Consider the following 17,881-nt stretch of genomic DNA (forward strand, 5'->3'; position numbering starts at 1 on the left):
TTTGTTCGGATTTTGAAGCATTTTGTGTTACTTTCTATTCATTTTGAGGCGCGTTGGGGTCACCACCAATAGACCAAGATATTTTTGGTCAGGATTGGGTCACTTTGTTAGGATTTTGGAGCATTTTCCGATCATTTTGGGTTACTTCCTGGTCACTATTGGGTATTTTTGGGTCACATAATTGTCTAAATGTTGGATGCTGTGTTCGGCGGTGGATGTCGGATCCATGTTTTGTTAAGATTGGGTTACTTTGTTTGGATTTTGGAGAATTTTCCGATCTTTTTGGGTTACTTTGTTCGGATTTTGGAGCATTTTCCGATCTTTTTGGGTTACTTTGTTAGGATTTTGGAGCATTTTCCGATCTTTTTGGGTTACTTCCTGGTCATTATTGGGTATTTTTGGGTCACACACTTGTCTAAATGTTGGACGCTGTTTTCTGCGGTGGATGTCCGATCCATGTTTTGTAAAAATTGGGTCACTTAGTTGGGATTTTGGAGCATTTTTGTTTTACTTTCTATTCATTTTAAGGCTCGTTGGGGTCACCACCTCGTTAACTCATTGTGTGTTATCAAAATTAAATGGGCAAAAGTTTGAAAAATAGAACAGCATGCCATTGAAAGAGTTTTTTTTACGGTAATTGGAACATAATTCAAAATTGTCTGAATTAACTACAGCTTCGAGTTTGCTTAAAAAATAACGATAAACATGCCTTTGCAGTAATCCAATTTCCTTAAAACAAATCAACGGCGTTTATTATAGACGTCCAATTCCTTTTGACTGGGAGGGCCGAATGAGTGAATGTTCACACTGGTCACTTCCTGCTGATTTGTAATATTTTTGATCACTTCCTATCCATTTGATGCCAATTTATGCTAATTTGGGGGAATTCACAGCACCTCGGTTCTACATTTCTAGTCTTTGAATTAATATTGCGCCATTTTCAGACCAGTTTCACTCCCGCCAATGACGGCGCTTGACGTCCAACTTATTTGGCCGTCCTACAATGGCTCCGCTATAAAAAAAACGAGTCCAAGCGCCCTCTCGAAAGCCTTTCTAATCCATTTCATTCATGCTATTCATATCAATAAAAGCCCAGACAAGCCTAATTTCTCTTCGACAAAAGTGACTAAATGAAAGCGCTTTTCACAAGGCTGAAAAAGGTCATTTGTTCATCACTTCCTGCGTCAGGACCCCGCAGATGGAAAGTAATCTCGGCGCCCCCGCTGCCGGGTCGACTCCTCGTGAAAAGTGGGTCAAGGAGGCAGCGCAAGTAACACCGAAGACTCGTCTGTCACGGCGCCCCCGCGTTAGCTCGATCGTCCGGCGTGAATCAGCGCCTCGCCCACGTAGCCACTCCCACCGCGGTAATCTGGAGTCCCCAAATTTTAGGGGGTGCATAAATGACGAAAATGAGATTTGTGTTTCCAGTTTCATGCTAACTTGAATTTTTCAGTATGGTAATTAGCTTCTTGCTAGCTTGTTTTTTTCCATCGTGGCAGGACTCGGTCAAAAACATGCTATTGCGTACTCTGCCCCGGAGCGTTCTGTCAGACAATCAACGATGTCAGCGGGGAGCCCGAGCGGCGGGCGGCCATCAGCATCACGCCATTTCCTCCCGACTCTCGCCATCCTCGGTCAAGCGTATGATTGCGGCTGTTCACCACTCGACGCAAAAAAAGGGACGGCGAACAGTCATGTCGGACTCGCGGGACGTGAAGTGCAATGACGTTATTCCAGGCGGAGAACACGTGAACTGCGGCTATTGCAGCCGGTGTAAATCAACGTAGGGTCTTAGCTAGCCTTGGTTTTTGAAATAAAATTGCAGTTTTTTTCTTCCCAAACACCTTCACGTCGATGTAGCTTTAAGCGAGCTGAGGGTTCGTGTAAAATAAGTCCTTGAGTCAAGGCTGGCTGATTCTGACTAGAAACGTGAGGTGCTGCCTTGAAAATGAGAGGATTTCGGTGGCTCACTTTTTTATTGCCATTTGTTTCGGGTGTGTTTTTAACGTTAACTGTTGTGATGAAATCAAGGAAAGCAGATAAAACAAAAATAGATTGGAGTTCGGGGCGGGGCCAAACAAAAAATGGAAGGACGCGAGGGCCGACTTAAAATCCATCCCCTTTTGTATAGATTAAAAACTGAGAAATATAAGTACGTATTTAGTATTTAGATTTGGACAGACTTTAATATCTATACATGCTAGAAAAGCTGACAATTTAAAAAGGATTTCAAGTTTGGACACCCGTGCTCTCGGGAGTCCGTTTATGACCATGCAGAACCTAAAACAAGATGTCCTCCTTTGCAGGGACCATCAGGACCGCCTTAGCCAACATGGACCGGGAAGCCCGGGAGCACTACATCGTGGTCATCCAGGCCAAAGACATGGCGGGCCAAGTCGGTGGCCTCTCGGGATCCACCGTCATCAACGTCACGCTCACCGACGTCAACGACAACCCGCCCAAGTTCCCGCAAAGTAAGTCGTCCCGCCCACGTTCCGTTCCGACGCCGACCTTTGCTCACCGTGCCCCGTTTCTCCACTGACAGAAAATTACCAGCAGTACGTGCCCGAGTCGGCCCAAGTGGGCAAACCGGTGGGGAAGATTAAAGCCAACGACGAAGATTTGGGCGTCAACGCCGACATCAAGTATAGCATCATTAACTCGGAAGGAGCTAACATGTTTTCAATCGCTAATGATAAGGACACCAAAGAGGGGATCATCACCCTCAGAAAGGTAAGCGTTCCGGCTTCATTCATTCGTTCGCGGGGGTTCTGGAGCCAGACAAAATCGAGTTTATTCCCGGCTTGCGACCTTTCTGGGTGGCGTTTTCTCCGGGTACATCCCAAAAACATCACGTTAGTCCGGTTGAACAGTCCAAAGTTGAGTGTGATTGGTTGGCAACCAATTCAGGGTGTCCCCCCGCCTTCTGCACAGTTTACTGGGCTCCAGCACCCCCACACCTGCATGAGAAAAAGCACCCACACAAATTCTGGACCTCTATCTTTACTCAAATACTGTTCCAAATGCTTTGCAGCTGATTTATTTTTTTTTAAATAGCAAAAAATAGCTAGCTTAGTCGTTAGCAATGAAATCTTCAACCTCGTCCCAACAGCCGCTCAACTACGAGAGGAAGAAGACCTACACGCTCCACATCGAGGGCACCAACACCCACGTGGATCCTCGGTTTTCCTACCTGGGCTCCTTCAAGGACACGGCCACGCTTAAAATCACCGTCGGGGACGTAGACGAAGCCCCCGTTTTCTCTTTGGATTATTTCATCATGGACGTGTACGAAAACTCGCCCAGCGGCACCGAGGTGGGCGCCGTCACGGCTCGCGACCCTGACAGCCGGAACAGTCCAGTCAGGTAAGATTTATCCGTCAACGAGCGTCACCCAAACCAAATTTGCTCTTAAATACGGAATCCCCAAACTCAAACCCTACTTCTGTTTACCCGAATCTCTTCAATTCGCTCCTGAAAAAAATAGAGCTTTAGTGCAAATGAAATTGAACGATGAGTCGAGAGAGCCTCACCCTTTAGCCAACACTACACGTGGATTTTACGTCTGCTGTTGGCAAACTCATTGAAATTCACAGCAGAGTTTTTCGAGGCACCCAAAGTCGCGTCTTTCTCAACCCACGAGAACTGCATTTCTTCTTCCTTTGTCCCTTTTTCTTCCCCCTCGAATATTCTCGCGAATGATTTCTTTGTTTCCCGGGCGAAGCAACCGCCGGCGATACAACTGCATTTGTATGCGCTATAAAATCGGGCTCGCGTGGCGGCGCAAATGGGAAAGACGGATGGCGGCCCCGAGGCGCCGGACTAATCCCAGGTTTCACCGTGCGCAGGTATCTGGGTTCCTGACACCCGCAGCACTGAGTGACAACAGCGAGGCGCTAATGAGATGACGCGCCGCCGCTTCGACAAGTTTCTGCCGTGTTGCGGATGATTTTGTAGCTTTTTCCGTACAGCGGGAGTTCCGTCTTAGCGTCGGTTTGTGTGATGCTGTGACTTTTGTCAGCAGAACAAAAAAACAAAAGAAAGAACAATCGAAATCTACTTTCCGATTTACAATCGTATTCTGTTGCCAGCTAGTTTTATAGTCTTTCTGTGCTGTGCTAGCGTTAGCCTAGCGCCGCGTTTTCTCGACAAATCTTGTTTTGTCTCCAAAAGTTGAAGTCTGCGTATACCGAACAATTCCGGTTTATGTCACATCAAACCCATCGAAATTGAAATCTACTTTCCGATTTGCAATCGTATTCTCTCGCTAGCTTCTTTTATAATCTTCCTGTGCCGTGCTAGCGTTAGCCTAGCGCAGCGTTTTCTCGACAAATCCTGTTTTGTTGAAGTCTGCATATACTGAACAATTCCGGTTTACGTCACATCAAACCCATCGGAATCGAAATCTACTTTCCGATTTGCAATGGATTAGCTTGTTTTATAATCTTCCTGTGCCATGCTAGTGTTAGCCTAGCGCAGCGTTTTCTCGACATCCTGTTTTGTCGCCAAAAGTTAAAGTCTGCGTATACTGAACAATTCCGGTTTACGTCCCATCATAAGCAAAATGAACTTTATCCCACGTTGATCGACCCCGATACGCCTCCCCTCGTTCCTCAACCGTGGCTATTTTCAGGTATTACATGGAGAAAAAGGAGGCGGAGCCAATCTACTTCCGCATGGACGACATCAGCGGCACGATCAGGACCACGCAGCCTCTGGACCGCGAAGAGGCCGACTGGCACAACATCACGGTGATGGCCTCGGAGGTTGGTGAGTAAAAAGCCCACCTTTTGTGTCAATTGCGAATATTTTGTCGCGGCGTGATGATAACATCGCCAAACGGGTAAATATTTCCAATACGGGCTACTTTAAGCGTGTAATTTACAATTGCGTTTCCCGAGGATAAGGAGGATCATTTCCATATTGATTAGAGAGTCTTCAAATCATATCAGATGCAAAACAACCCCCCCACCTAACCCCCCCCCCCCCCCCCCGTAATAGACTACCCAAATCAAATTAGTCCCAATTGTTCGATGTCCTTTCATACAGTAACAATTAATTAAATTAAAGCAGGCCCCCGCTAACTTTAGCTATCGGGTAACCTGGCTAATTTGTAATCACAATTAGCCGAATCCCTTGGCAACCGGCACAGGTGCCGAATGCTAATGCACCATTATCTGCGCCGTCTCGCATTAGCATGCGGCTCGGCGCCTTCGTTCAAAGGCGGCGGCGGCGGCCAAAACGACGCCAAGGACGCCTGGAGTCGCTCATAAAAGACCAGCGGGCGAATAAAGCACCGGTTGACAAGCAGCAAAAATATGTCAAATTTGCCTCAGGCGCAAGAGCTCGCCGATACAAAATTTCGCTAAACGCGACAACAGCACTTCTGCAATCTTCTGCAATCTTCTTCTTGAACGACAAAGTTCAAGTTGGACAAGAAGGACAAGAGAAGTGACAGTTTACGGGGGGTGCCGATGCAATTCCTCAGAGGCAACGGCGATGCAGTCAAACAAGAAAAGGGAAACGCGACAAAACCGAAGCCGAGTCAATCCCGTGTTCTTATTATGAGATGATTTCCCCCGTGGCCCGCAACGGACGACGATAGCGTTTAGCCTGGGACGGCTAGCTGGGAACGTTTCAGTGTTTTGTCCTAAGCTAGGTTTGTTTTGTGAACGCCAGGCCATTTAAAAAATCTCAAGGCGCACCATTAGCTGAAAATTTAAAACTATGCCGTCTGTATTAACATTATAAAGTCGTTCTCTAAGTTTTGTTACAGGACTTAAACAATGAGAACCCAGTAGAGTGTAGCGACATGCTAAATTGCGAATCAACGCATCTGCGACAATATTTTCAAAATATAATGTGAGGAAATGCATTTACTTTTTGGGGGATTTTGTAACTTGGATCTTGTTTTTGTATCTTGGCATTCGTTTGCATATAAAAAGCTTTTGTAACCTGAACATTTCATACATAGAGGCATTCGTAAGTAGAGGTATGACTGTAATGAGATTCAAGTGGTTTGTTTTCGTTAGTGCTAGCCAGTTGTTGTGTTTTGTTGTTTACAAATTGCAATCCGTGGAGAGCCAGAGTCTAGCAAAAGTCAAAGGAGCAAAGCCGAGGGTGTCGGAGCAGAGAAAATTACACGGATTGACCTTTCTGGCTGGCATTTTTGTGTGTCGGCAGACAACCCCGGCCTGCTCAGTTACATCCCGGTCACCGTGCAGGTGCTGGACGTCAACGACAATCCGCCGCACGTAGCCGACGCCGACCAGGAGGTCATCATCTGCGAGAGCACCAGGCCTGGACAGGTGGGCGGAGCTTTTCTGTCTTTGCCTTTGCTAGCGGCCACGCTAATGATAATGCATGACTGGGGATGCCTCAATGTTTTGGTTTATTTTTTCCATCTTATTTGGTTTTGTGTTTTGTTGATCCGATATTTTTAGACTATTAAAAATAATGCGACCGTTAATCGACAATTCATATTTTTTTATTTTGGTGCAACTGCTTTATTTAAATATTCAAATTAGGGACATTTTTTTTTTTCTTACGTTACGATATATTTTTTCTTCGATGTTTTGCTGATACCAATCCAATGTTTAGACCAGTAAAAATGCTCCGATTCTTACGATCAGATCGGGTCTGGACAAGGTGATTTTTTTTGATATTTTTAGTCTACCACGTCATCAAAAACACGAATTAACGAACCTTTCCGTCTTTTCTTTTCCGATTGCCCATCGAGAAGGCAAAGAACAAACGATTCTCGCCATTGAAGCTTTTTTTTTCCAATTTGCTTGGACTGCTCTTTCAGTCATTTAAATTAAGCATTTTTCTTCTTTTATTTTATTTTAATGCCAACCCGCGCTTTTTCCGCAGATAGGGAGCAATCAGTCGCACGGAAACGGCTGCGGGCCTCCAAATCCAAGGACTCAAAAAAGCAAAGCTCATTTCTAATCATTTAAAGCGAGTTGGGGAGAAGTTTGAATTAAGGTTGGCGTTAATAAACCACGCTGGGGCTTTACCGCGGATTAAGTGTGAGCAATGACATCCTGTTTAAAACACGGCGTCGCACCTTCAAAAATGCAACCCGGTTCGTATTTTGGATGTAGCGCGTTCCCGAATGTTCAATTAAGATAGTTGGCGTCCATTCATAAAAACTCACAGTTGTGTTTCTTTTGTGTGTGTATTGAGCAGTGAAGCAAATACTTTCAACTTGAAAGCTCACTGAAAATACTCTCATCTCATTGGGTGACCTTGACGGTGATAGGCATCCAATCAGGGAACATAGGAAAGAGTGTGAAATTTTATCTCATTGGCTACCATTGGGCGTCCCAGTGGAGCGAGTGGTCAGCTCGTCGGCCTCACAGTTCTGGGGTCATGGGTTCGATCCCCAGGTTGGTCCTCCAGTGGACCCCCCGGGCATGTGTGGGTTTTCTCCGGGTACTTTTTAAGAAAACCAAAATCGCAGATTGGTTTGTTTTGAAAGTATTGTATTTAGTTTAATTGATTTGGGCCGGAGTGGTTAGCGCATCGGCCTCACCTTTCTGGGGTTCTGAGGTTCAAATCCAGATCGGTCCACCTGTGAGGAGTTTGCATGCATGGGTTTTCTCTGGGTACTCCGGTTTCCTTCAACATGCATGGTAGGTTGATTGGACTGTCTAAATTTTCCCTTGGTATCATTGGTTGTCCTTTGTCTCCTTGCCATGTGATTGGCTGGCCACCGATTCAGGGTGCCCCCACACCTGTTGGCCGAAGTCGGCTGTGATAGGCTCCAGCACCCCTCGGGACCCTCGGTTCAGAAAATAAATGAACGGCTAGCATCGATCAATGTGTAAGGGGGTAGACAGTAAAGACTAGGATAGGCCAGGAACCCCAAATCGGATGTCTATCGCGGTCAAAGGCACCGAAACACAATCACTCGATGCCAATCGTCCCGGTCACAATGGATTGGACGTCTATCCCGTCACTGGAGGTAAATGAGTGGAGCCACGAGAAAAGTAGGGTGAAATCTGAAAGGATGACATTTTTTTTTTGCCACGTGTGCCGAAAGATTTCACATGATAAAAGCCGTAATTGGATGTAGTGTAGCGAGAGATGTCCAAAGACGAGACTCCCAGGAACAAAAGCCATCTCGCACTTGAAGGGAAAAACTCTACTGGCAGCTTGTTTTTCTCCCGAGGCGGCTCTGTCACCGATCTGGAGCCGTCGCCAATTAAAAGGAAACGCCGGCCGACCCTCCGACTCCGAAGAGGTCCGCGGCGCCGCGTTCCGCCCATTGTTCGGGCTAATGATCCGCTCTCTGTCCGGACCCACGACAGGTGATCCAGACCATCAGCGCCGTGGACAAGGACGACTTTGCCAACGGGCAGCGGTTTTCTTTCGCGCTGTCCGGAGAAATGGCAGCCAATCCCAACTTCACGCTGAAAGACAACGAAGGTAATTGGATTTGCTTGTTTGTTTATGTTAGCATTTCTTACGGTTAGCATTTTTTGTCGAAAATAGGTTGGGTAAAAGTGTGTGTAAAAACGATAGCGATGGGTAATATGGACTTTTCCAGATTTGGTTTCCATTCGCCACTCGCCTTACTAAAGATGGCGAAAATTTGAATTATTGATGGATGTCCAATCAGGTAGCATCCGATCGCATCAGCCAATAAAAACACAATTATTAGAATAATAAAAAATAATAATATACTAGTATTAGGAGGGCAATTCTTTATTTTTTAGGAAACCAAAAACAAACATACGTTCAAGTAACAATAGTAATATTTGTTAACATAAGGTTTTCAGATAACTAGCCTTAAATTTATTTAAGGCTAGTTATCTGAAAACAACATTAAACAACATTTTGGCTGGTCAACGAAATAAAACAAAAAGTCGCAGGCATGGCCAAACTATGAAAAAAATTGTGCGACTTAGAGTGGAAAATACGGTAAAACAAGAACATACATACGTTCAAGTAATATTTGTTTTTCCGATAACTGTAGCCTTAAAAAATATTTTTTTTAAAACAACATTCCGATTTATAATCTGACAAATGTGGTAAAAGGCCACTAAACAGTTCAATTTTCCATTTTTCCATCTTTGTTGTGCAGAAAATATATTTTAAATGTCATTTTTTCTTCGTGTTTCAGGTTCAAGTGAGTCTATAAAATTAGGAGGAAAACGTACATAAAAGCATTTCGTACATAAAAACGTTAAAGTCTCGCGGTAGTAATAGTTTGGACCTAAACAAACCCAAACAAAATACAATATGGTGATTTATTTGAGGAGGATGTTTTTATAATTGGCGGTCATTTGGCCGCAATGCCAATGAAGGAGCTCCGCCTCCGTGTTTGGGCCGACGATTGGAAGGCGCAAAATGCGTACTTGTCAAACGGATTAGCGGCGCTCTCCCCTGGAACGGCCCACTGAAACCGTTGCCATAGCAACCCTCTGCCGAGTACCTCGCTTAAGGATGCGCCGCGGCTATCGGCGCTTTTGCAACGCCGCTGGACGTCCGATTCGTGTCCGCTCCAACGGCGACCGATCCATTTTTGACTGGGATTCGGATACAATCTTCCGGATTGTTCGTATTACTTTCAAATTGATATTTAATTGTTGTATTAATACATTTTAATTTTTTTTCTGTATAGTTTATTGTACTGTGAACAAAATATGTCATAAGAGAGAATTTAAAATAATTTTTAATGTCTATGTTAAATATATATAACAAATAGTATGGGCTATTTTTTTATATGAATAATATCAGAAAATTTCAATATTCCAAATAATAATAATATAATAGTTTTCATTGCTTCACCTTCACTTTTATTCTAATATTTTGAATATTTTAATTTTATCTAGTTTCAAAAAAGTAGTCAATGGAAATGTCCTTCATTCATTTATTATTAAAAATGCAAATTTTATTCACTTTTAGTTGCCCTACTTGCCCTAATTTGACCTTTAAAACCGTTAGTCAACGAGTTGAATCGTATTTACAACACAATATTATGACTTTTCACCGCACCGTAATTATTATTTAGCACATTTAGCATTTACGCTCCTTGTCTTCGCCACTTTGTTTATTTTATGACCATTTGCTCTCAGTTTTAGGGGCCTTGTTGTATTTATTTGCTCGATTTGTTTTAAAGAGCAGCGCAAATAGCGACTAATGTTGCTTTTACGAAGAAGAAGAAGAAGAAGAAGAAGAAGAGTCTCTTAGTTGGAGGTGACATTAAAGCGTCGTAGCGCCGTCCTCGCCGGACATATTAGCCGTGCGACACGGGTAAAAAGCGGGACCAAAATAGCACGGGTGACTTTGCAATTCACCGGAAGGTAAATCAAATCAAAGATGTGCGACTCGGGACGGCGGCCGGATAATAAATGCCTCGCCCGCATGTTTGTCCTCAACCCGGGACCGACGAAAAGACCGCCGTCACCGAAGCTATTGGAGCCCCAATAAAAGCCGCGTGCTAGCATCGGGCCGCCTCCTGTTAAGCGCTGAGTCGTCCCGGTTTGGACGCTTGAGAGTCTCATGTCAAGTTGCTTGAGTTTGAGTTTGTTTTGTAAGGGACCGCCCATATTAATATATATTTATATTCATGTTAATGAACATATTTATGTAAGATTGTAGCCGAGGGCTAATTTCCATCTTTAGTCCCTTGTGTAGGTTGAAGATAAACCATGACACATACTACACACACTTAGACCTAGCACAGTTTTAGACAGCGTTGTGATCGCATTTTTGTTTTGGTCTAACAGCCAGGCTTTAAGATGATTGGCCAAGAGGTTCAGAGATGGGAGTTGATGTTTTTGCTAATTACTATTGAGTTCCAGTTATGTGAATGCAGTCTTTTTGAAGGGAACGACACAGTCACCTCTAGAGCCGGCAATTTTGTTGGTCTAACAGCCAGGCTTTAAGATGATTGGCCAAGAGGTTCAGAGACAGGAGTTGACGTATGCCAAGGGTGTCAGACTCGTGTTGGTTCGCGGGCCGCTTTAACGTCAACTTGATTTCACGTGGGCCGGACCATTTTAGATATCATATTTAGATTATTTTCTGTAAATTGATTAAAAGAACTGGATTAAAAGCCCTGAATATTCAGTTTTTTATAGACCTAAAACAATGTTTATTTTAGCTTTTTATATATATATATTTTTAGATTTTACAAAATGATTTTTGAACTAAAAACACAGAAAAAATGGATTGAAAAATGACAATTATTGATTTAAAAGGGGGAAAATCAGGAAATTTAATATACATCTATACTCTTCATTTTAATTTGATCCTAAAACAGAAAGTCGGCACTCATCATTTACTTTCCCGGGCCACACAAAATGATGCGGCGGGCCAGATTTGGCCCCCGGGCCGCCACTTTGACACTTGTGACGTATGCTAATTGCTATTGAGTTCCAGTTATGTGAATTGTGAATGCACTCTTTTTGAAGGGAACTACACATTCACCTCTAGAGCCAGCCCTTGTTGATGCGGGTGTAACAGACCGTTTTGCGGGACAAAAAATGGATGGAGGTGGTTTATGTTCTTGTTTATGATTTATAGATTGAAAATGAGATGGAAACAATTATAGAGGGGGATCGGTAGACATGTTTTTATCATTTTGGGGTGTATTTTGGGGACTGGAAGTCGCAACAGTCAAAATATACGCAGGGAAGAGTTTAAAAAAATGGAGTTTAACAATTTGTTTTATTCGATCATCAACCAAGAACGAACATATGTTAAGTTAATAATATTAAACTGACAGACTGTTTTTCCGCTGGTAACTATAGCCATAAAAAAAGAATATAATAAAAACTCATAACAGGCTGTGGGTGGGTTAAAGAGGATAAAAAAAATGCATAAATTGAACTTGAGGATTAGTCATCTGTTTTAAAACTGTGGAAAGTACGGGAATTAAAAATAATAAAAAAACATGACCCAATACATATTCTGTTAATTTAATTTTCAATGTATTTTGTATTCCATCCAAATGTGGCATCGTTCCCCGTTGGCTGCCTTGAATAGTTTGTGCTGGAACTAAGAAGCCGCAAGTCTGGCAGAAGAAAGATGCTTCTTCTCAGAATAAGATCGCATGTCACTCAAGACTAATTTGTAATCTTTCTGATTGGACGCCACAACTCCAGAAGCTGGCGTGGGAACAAATTCCATTTCATCTCTTATTTCGCGTTCTCTATTAATAAGTGAATTTAAATCAACTACAATAATACCTTGAGATATGAGCTTAATGCTTTCCCGTATGTTAATTCACTCGTATCTCAAATCATTTTTTCCCATATAAAATAACTGAATAAAAATGAATATGTTCGTACGCGCTGAAAAAAAACACCTAAAAATAGGATGATAGATTAAATGAAATTGACGTTAAATTTTAAATATATATTTTTTAATTGTTCTAATTCACTACGTTCCAAAAGTAACAAATACATAGTGGTTATGATCTGCAATAAAATGTGACATTATTATGTACATTACCGTATGGCGTTCTTACCTCCGAGACAGACGGTAGCGGCTAACGGCTAATGGCGGTGTGCGCCGGCTACATTTTTGTGACACTACGTAACATAACAAACTTTACATTTAACGCAAATTAACTTACTTACTATACACATAATATTGAGCATTTTTTTTACAAAGTAAGCGCGCACATTGACATCCACAATGCACCCTGACAGTAATTGGTCCATGAGCTATATCTGCTAGCATCGTGATGAGCCACCCCTCATGGCTCATTACCATGATATTTACACAAGAATGATAGCGTAACCCCGATAATATAATTCAACATTTCTAGAAGTGCCGTTGTTGTTTTTTCTCGGAATCCTCCAACAAGACATAGTTTGGCAGAATAACATATTGCAACACAATGCAGCATTGAGGCTTAATCTATAACGAGCCTTGTTTACCGGAGCTCAACACGAGTATTGACTCCACGACTCCGCCGCTTAACATAAACAATTCCAAGAAAACACTCCGTCCTAACAAGCGCGACGTTTGTTAGTCATTCTTTTAAATGCGATCATCATTGTTTTATGCATTTTGTATTATATTTCTTAGCGGATTGACGAGGCTCGCAGGGGGGGTCTCAAAATGCGGCCGTGGTAGATGTGTGTTATATCATATTGACGAAGGCAGCCAAATCAATACAAAACAAACTAATTCAAAGATGATCTGAAGCATTAAAATTGAATACGCATTTTTTTTCTAATCGAATGTTCATTCATTCAATCATTTTCTGAACCACTATATCCTCACTAGTGTGGCGGGGGGTGCTGGAGCCTACCCCAGCTGACTGCAGGCCAGAGGCAAGGGGGCGGCACCCTGAATCGGTGGCCAGCTGATCGCAGGGCTCAATGAAACGGACAACCAATCATAGCTAAGGGCAATTTAGACTGTCCAATCAGCCTACCATGTTTTTGGAATGTGGGGGGGAACTGGAGTACCTGGAGAAAACCCATGCATGCCCACGGAGAACAGGAAAACTCCACACAGGTAGACCGATCTGGATTCGAACCCAGGACCCCAAAGCTGTGAGGCCGGCGGGCCGTCCTCTAGTCGAACGACTCCATTTAATTAATTGCGGCTGCGCGCTTATTAGAACTGGCGATTCCAAAAGTCTTGTGGACCGCCTGATCCACTATCTCCATAGTCTACTTAGATCACATGTGTCAAAGTGGCGGCCCGGGGGTCAATTCTGGCCCGCCACGTCATTTTGTGCGGCCCGAGAAAGTGAATCATGAGACTTTCTGTCTTAGGGTCAAATTCAAATGAAGATTATATTTTCCCCTTTTTAAATTGCTACTTGCAATAGTTTTTAATCCATTTTTCTCAGTTCAAAAAGCATCTTGTAAAATCTAAAAATAATTCCACTTTAATATGAAACAATTAAAAAGATTTGGTTTCCTTTTGAAATGAAAAACACGTTTTCCCTTACCAAGAAAAATAACTCAAACATTGTTTTAGATCTATAAAAACTGAATATTTCGGGGTTTTGATCCAGTTCTTTTAATCCCATTTTTTTTAAATATCTAAATATTAGATCTAAAATGGTCCGCCCCACATGAAATCGAGTTAACGTTAATGCGGCCCGCAAACCAACCCGAGTTTGACACCCTTGACTTAGATGATACCACAGAGAAGGAATTATTCAAAAACCTTTGAGTCCTAACCCCGTCTCTACCTTGGAAGCCCAGTCGGGTTTGTCCAAAGATGTCAAACGCCAGCCGTTGTTCTTAACGTTAAGCCGCCTCGGCGTTGGCGCTAAAAAGCCAGCGTTTGAGCCCTAGAGTGGTCCGCCGTCGCCGCCTCTGTGGATTAGAATTCCGCCGCCGCGGCAACACAATGCGGCACGGCGTCGACAACTGCCGTCTGGTAATTAAAGTAAGCTCTTCTCACGCTGAGAGACGATTCTTTTCTGTCTCTTATGTGGCGGGCCACCAATGTTCGGTGGCAGGCCCTAATAAAAAAAAAATATTAAAAAAAGAAAGAGAAGCTATGTTGGGGAGCGACTGGAGGAAAAAAAAATCCCTCGCAGTCATTCACACCGCTAAATCTCTCATGACCTCCTTTTGCCGAGTTGTTGGAGTTTTCTTTTTTCACGCTTGTTTGTGCCACCGTCAGCGGGATTACGCGTACCGACCGTCGGGGTGAATTCCATTCAAGTGGGAGCGAGGGCCAAGGATGAGATAGATGGAGCGGGGGCTATTAACGCCGGTAGATAGGTCGCCGTATTTCAAATGAATGCAGAGGGTGGGTTACGGGAGGTTCTGTTTGCCGTGCTGCTAGGACTCTGATTGGTGGGAAGGTTAGGCAATAGAAAATGGGCCAAAAATAAATATGTTGATAGCCGTTATTAGTATTGTGCTCGATACCAAACTATTGAAGACAAAGAAGTGCTTGGGACCAGAACTCAACAAGACAAGGCCAAGCTTTTGGTAGCGAAGACATGGACAAGACCAAGACCGGGATAAAATGAGACCAAGGCTTGGCAAAAAGAGAAACCAAACCGAGAGTTATGGGCGTTGAGACAGACAAGACCAAGACTGAGGCAAAATGAGACCAAGACATGGCAAAAACAGAAACCAAGACTTTTGGGCGTTGAGACATAGACAAGACCAGGACCGAGATTAAATGAGACCAAGACTTGGCAAAAACAGAAATCAAGACTTGGCAAAAACAGAAACCAAGACTTTTGGTCATTGAGACATAGACAAGACCAAGACCGAGATTAAATGAGACCAAGACTTGGCTAAAACAGAAACCAAGACTTTTGAGACCGACCAAGATGAGATCGAAGCAAGACCAAGACTTACCCAAGACACGACCAGACCTAAATCAAGTTATGATAAGGACTTTTGGTAAGTGGGAACTGAGAAAAGACTCAGATCAGCCGACATAAGACCAAGACCAGGTCAGTGGACTTCCGCCATGGGTACCCAAGTGAGGCTTTTGGTTGTCAAGACCTGAACGAGCTCAAGAATTTCCCGACACCAAGACGAAAGAAAACTTTTTGCAGTCAAGACAGAGAGAAGACCAAGAATTGCCCGAGTCAAGACCTTGCCGTTCGATCGATTGCTGCCAGCCAATCCCTTTACATGGCATTTTAGTAACCAAATCTGAAATTTCCAACTCGTCCAGCCTGTCATTGAACATAGCGCCAGCTCCGGTTTATCTATTATTTGTCCCTGTCATTCATTTTCAGTCGCGTTAGCAAAGTTGACTTTTAAGCGAAGCCATTAAGAGGCGCCGTCCCTCTCTCCTAAATGTCACCATCGCGCCGACAAAACGCGGGTCAAACCCTGTCGGCGAATCGGCCGCCATTAAACCGAGCGTGCGCTGACTAACTTCGCGCGCTGACTAACTTGCCGATGTGGCAAATGTACGGGAACTTATGTGAGAAAACACTTTAGGCAAGGCAAGGCATTTTGTTTCGTTTTGCGCAATTCAACTGAAAGTTATTCAAAGTGGTCCACGTCACATGAACACCTCAAAAAATGATCCGTCACAATCTCATCAAGACCGTTAAAAACTAAAACAACAGTATCAAATAGAGATTAAATTAAAATATGAATAAAAGGCAGAAGACATACAAGTCAAAATTTGGAGTGCCGAATTTGTTAATGTAATTTATTAACAGTTTTTTTATAACTATAGCCTAAAAAAACACCACATAACAAGCTGTCGTAGGCCCAGCTAAACTATGTCAAAAGTGCGACTTATAGTCCGGAAATACGCTATATAAACAAAACATTTCTTTTAGTTTCCGTCAAATTCTTTATGTATTTCACTTTCATCCATGCTTTAGGGGTCTAGATCAAGGCCTATGCCAGAATCCTAGCATTTTGATGACGTCTTCGGTTTCAACTATGCAGAGGCTAACAAGAAAAATATATTTGCACAGTTTCTATAGTTACGAAACTGCGTGAGATTTGATCAGGGATTATTTTGCACTATCGGACAAGATTCAGAACTCACAGGACTTTATTTTTGTAAATCGAAATATTTCTATTTATTTATTACTTTGAAAATATCACCTTTAGTGACAGATTTTGGATTAAATTAGATAACTTTATTTATCCTGTATTTGGGAAATTTCATTGTCACAGTAGCAAGAGGGTGAGAATACAGACACAGAAAAATACATTTTGGACATAAAGAAATAGGTAATAAATAAGTTAATAAATAAATATATTAAATATATATATATATAAATAAATATATAAATAAATATATAAATAAATAAATATAAATAAATATAAATAAATATAAATGAATATAAATGAATATAAATCAATATAAATTAATATAAATTAATATAAATGAATATAAATGAATATAAATGAATATAAATAAATATAAATGAATATAAATGAATAAATAAATATAAATAAATATATAGATAGATAAATATATAAATAAATATATATATATAAATAAATAAATATATAAATAAATAAATATATAAATAAATACGTATATAAATAAATATAAACATAAATAAATAAATTAGCGTGTTGCTGCTTTAAATGGCTGCCTTTGGTTTACATTGTTCTGAGTCAATAACTCCACCCAGACTTTTGGCTAGGGAAAGGGTGAGTGCTAACCTTTGACCTTTTCTTCTTTGAGTCTGTAAAAGTAAAATCTATTTCAAGTCTTGCGCTAACTTCTGCACTAACGTCGCCACTTTGTTCCCTTTGTGTGTCACTCCGCCGTGGCATTTCCCTTTCAGACGGCGACAGAAGGGGCCGATGATCTTTGCATAACCCACCTGCGCATAAATAGATCAATTGATTTCTGCCGCTATCCCTTCCCGCCCGCCGCGCCTGCTAAAAGGCACTCTGGCATGGCGGTTGATCAGCCGGCCGCCAGGAAGTGCTGTCAAACCCGATGACGGGCGCTGCTTTTAATTAGCCTCCCTGTCATTCACACCGGCGGGGAAAAGGAGGCTTTTAACGCCTCCGATCGGCGCCATAAGGGCTAGCGCGGCCCGTCGTTTGCCGCTGACAAAATGTTGCGGTCTTGGCGGTTAACAAGACAAAATGGAAGACTTTTGATGCGCATCCCGCTAGGTACAAGCACGCCATTAGGACGGGAGACATGTCGTGTTGCGATGGCGGTATTCTTCGACGTTAGGGACTACCCGACTCAAAAAATATGTGCTTATATGAACAGATTAAAACGTGAATAAATATATTTGGAAAATGGGGGCTGAAGGTAGATATCTAATTTTGACAAGATTCGATTCGATTCGATTAGAACTTTATTGCCAATAAATGCCATGTGTTAAATTTTAGTGGATTAGATTAGATTAAATTAGTCCAATGGTGATAAATCATAAAAAATCACCTAATAATTGGAACATCATTCCAAATTTAAAATACTTCAAGTA

General features: G+C 42.4%; 1 protein-coding gene across 3 annotated transcripts in view; it reads left to right on the plus strand.

Moving 5' to 3' along the window:
- Window positions 1-17,881, plus strand: part of LOC144091795 (cadherin-18) — a 92,740-nt gene that overhangs the window by 66,559 nt on the left and 8,300 nt on the right. For all 3 annotated transcript variants that reach the window (XM_077624436.1, XM_077624437.1, XM_077624435.1), the window contains 6 exons: window positions 2,307-2,474; window positions 2,546-2,733; window positions 3,113-3,366; window positions 4,634-4,770; window positions 6,184-6,308; window positions 8,316-8,433. In XM_077624436.1, coding sequence (XP_077480562.1) covers window positions 2,307-2,474; window positions 2,546-2,733; window positions 3,113-3,366; window positions 4,634-4,770; window positions 6,184-6,308; window positions 8,316-8,433 — 990 coding nt within the window. The remainder of the gene's footprint in view (window positions 1-2,306; window positions 2,475-2,545; window positions 2,734-3,112; window positions 3,367-4,633; window positions 4,771-6,183; window positions 6,309-8,315; window positions 8,434-17,881) is intronic.

This window comes from Stigmatopora argus, chromosome 17 (genome assembly GCF_051989625.1).
Source record: "Stigmatopora argus isolate UIUO_Sarg chromosome 17, RoL_Sarg_1.0, whole genome shotgun sequence".
NCBI classification, from domain to species: Eukaryota; Metazoa; Chordata; class Actinopteri; order Syngnathiformes; family Syngnathidae; genus Stigmatopora; species Stigmatopora argus.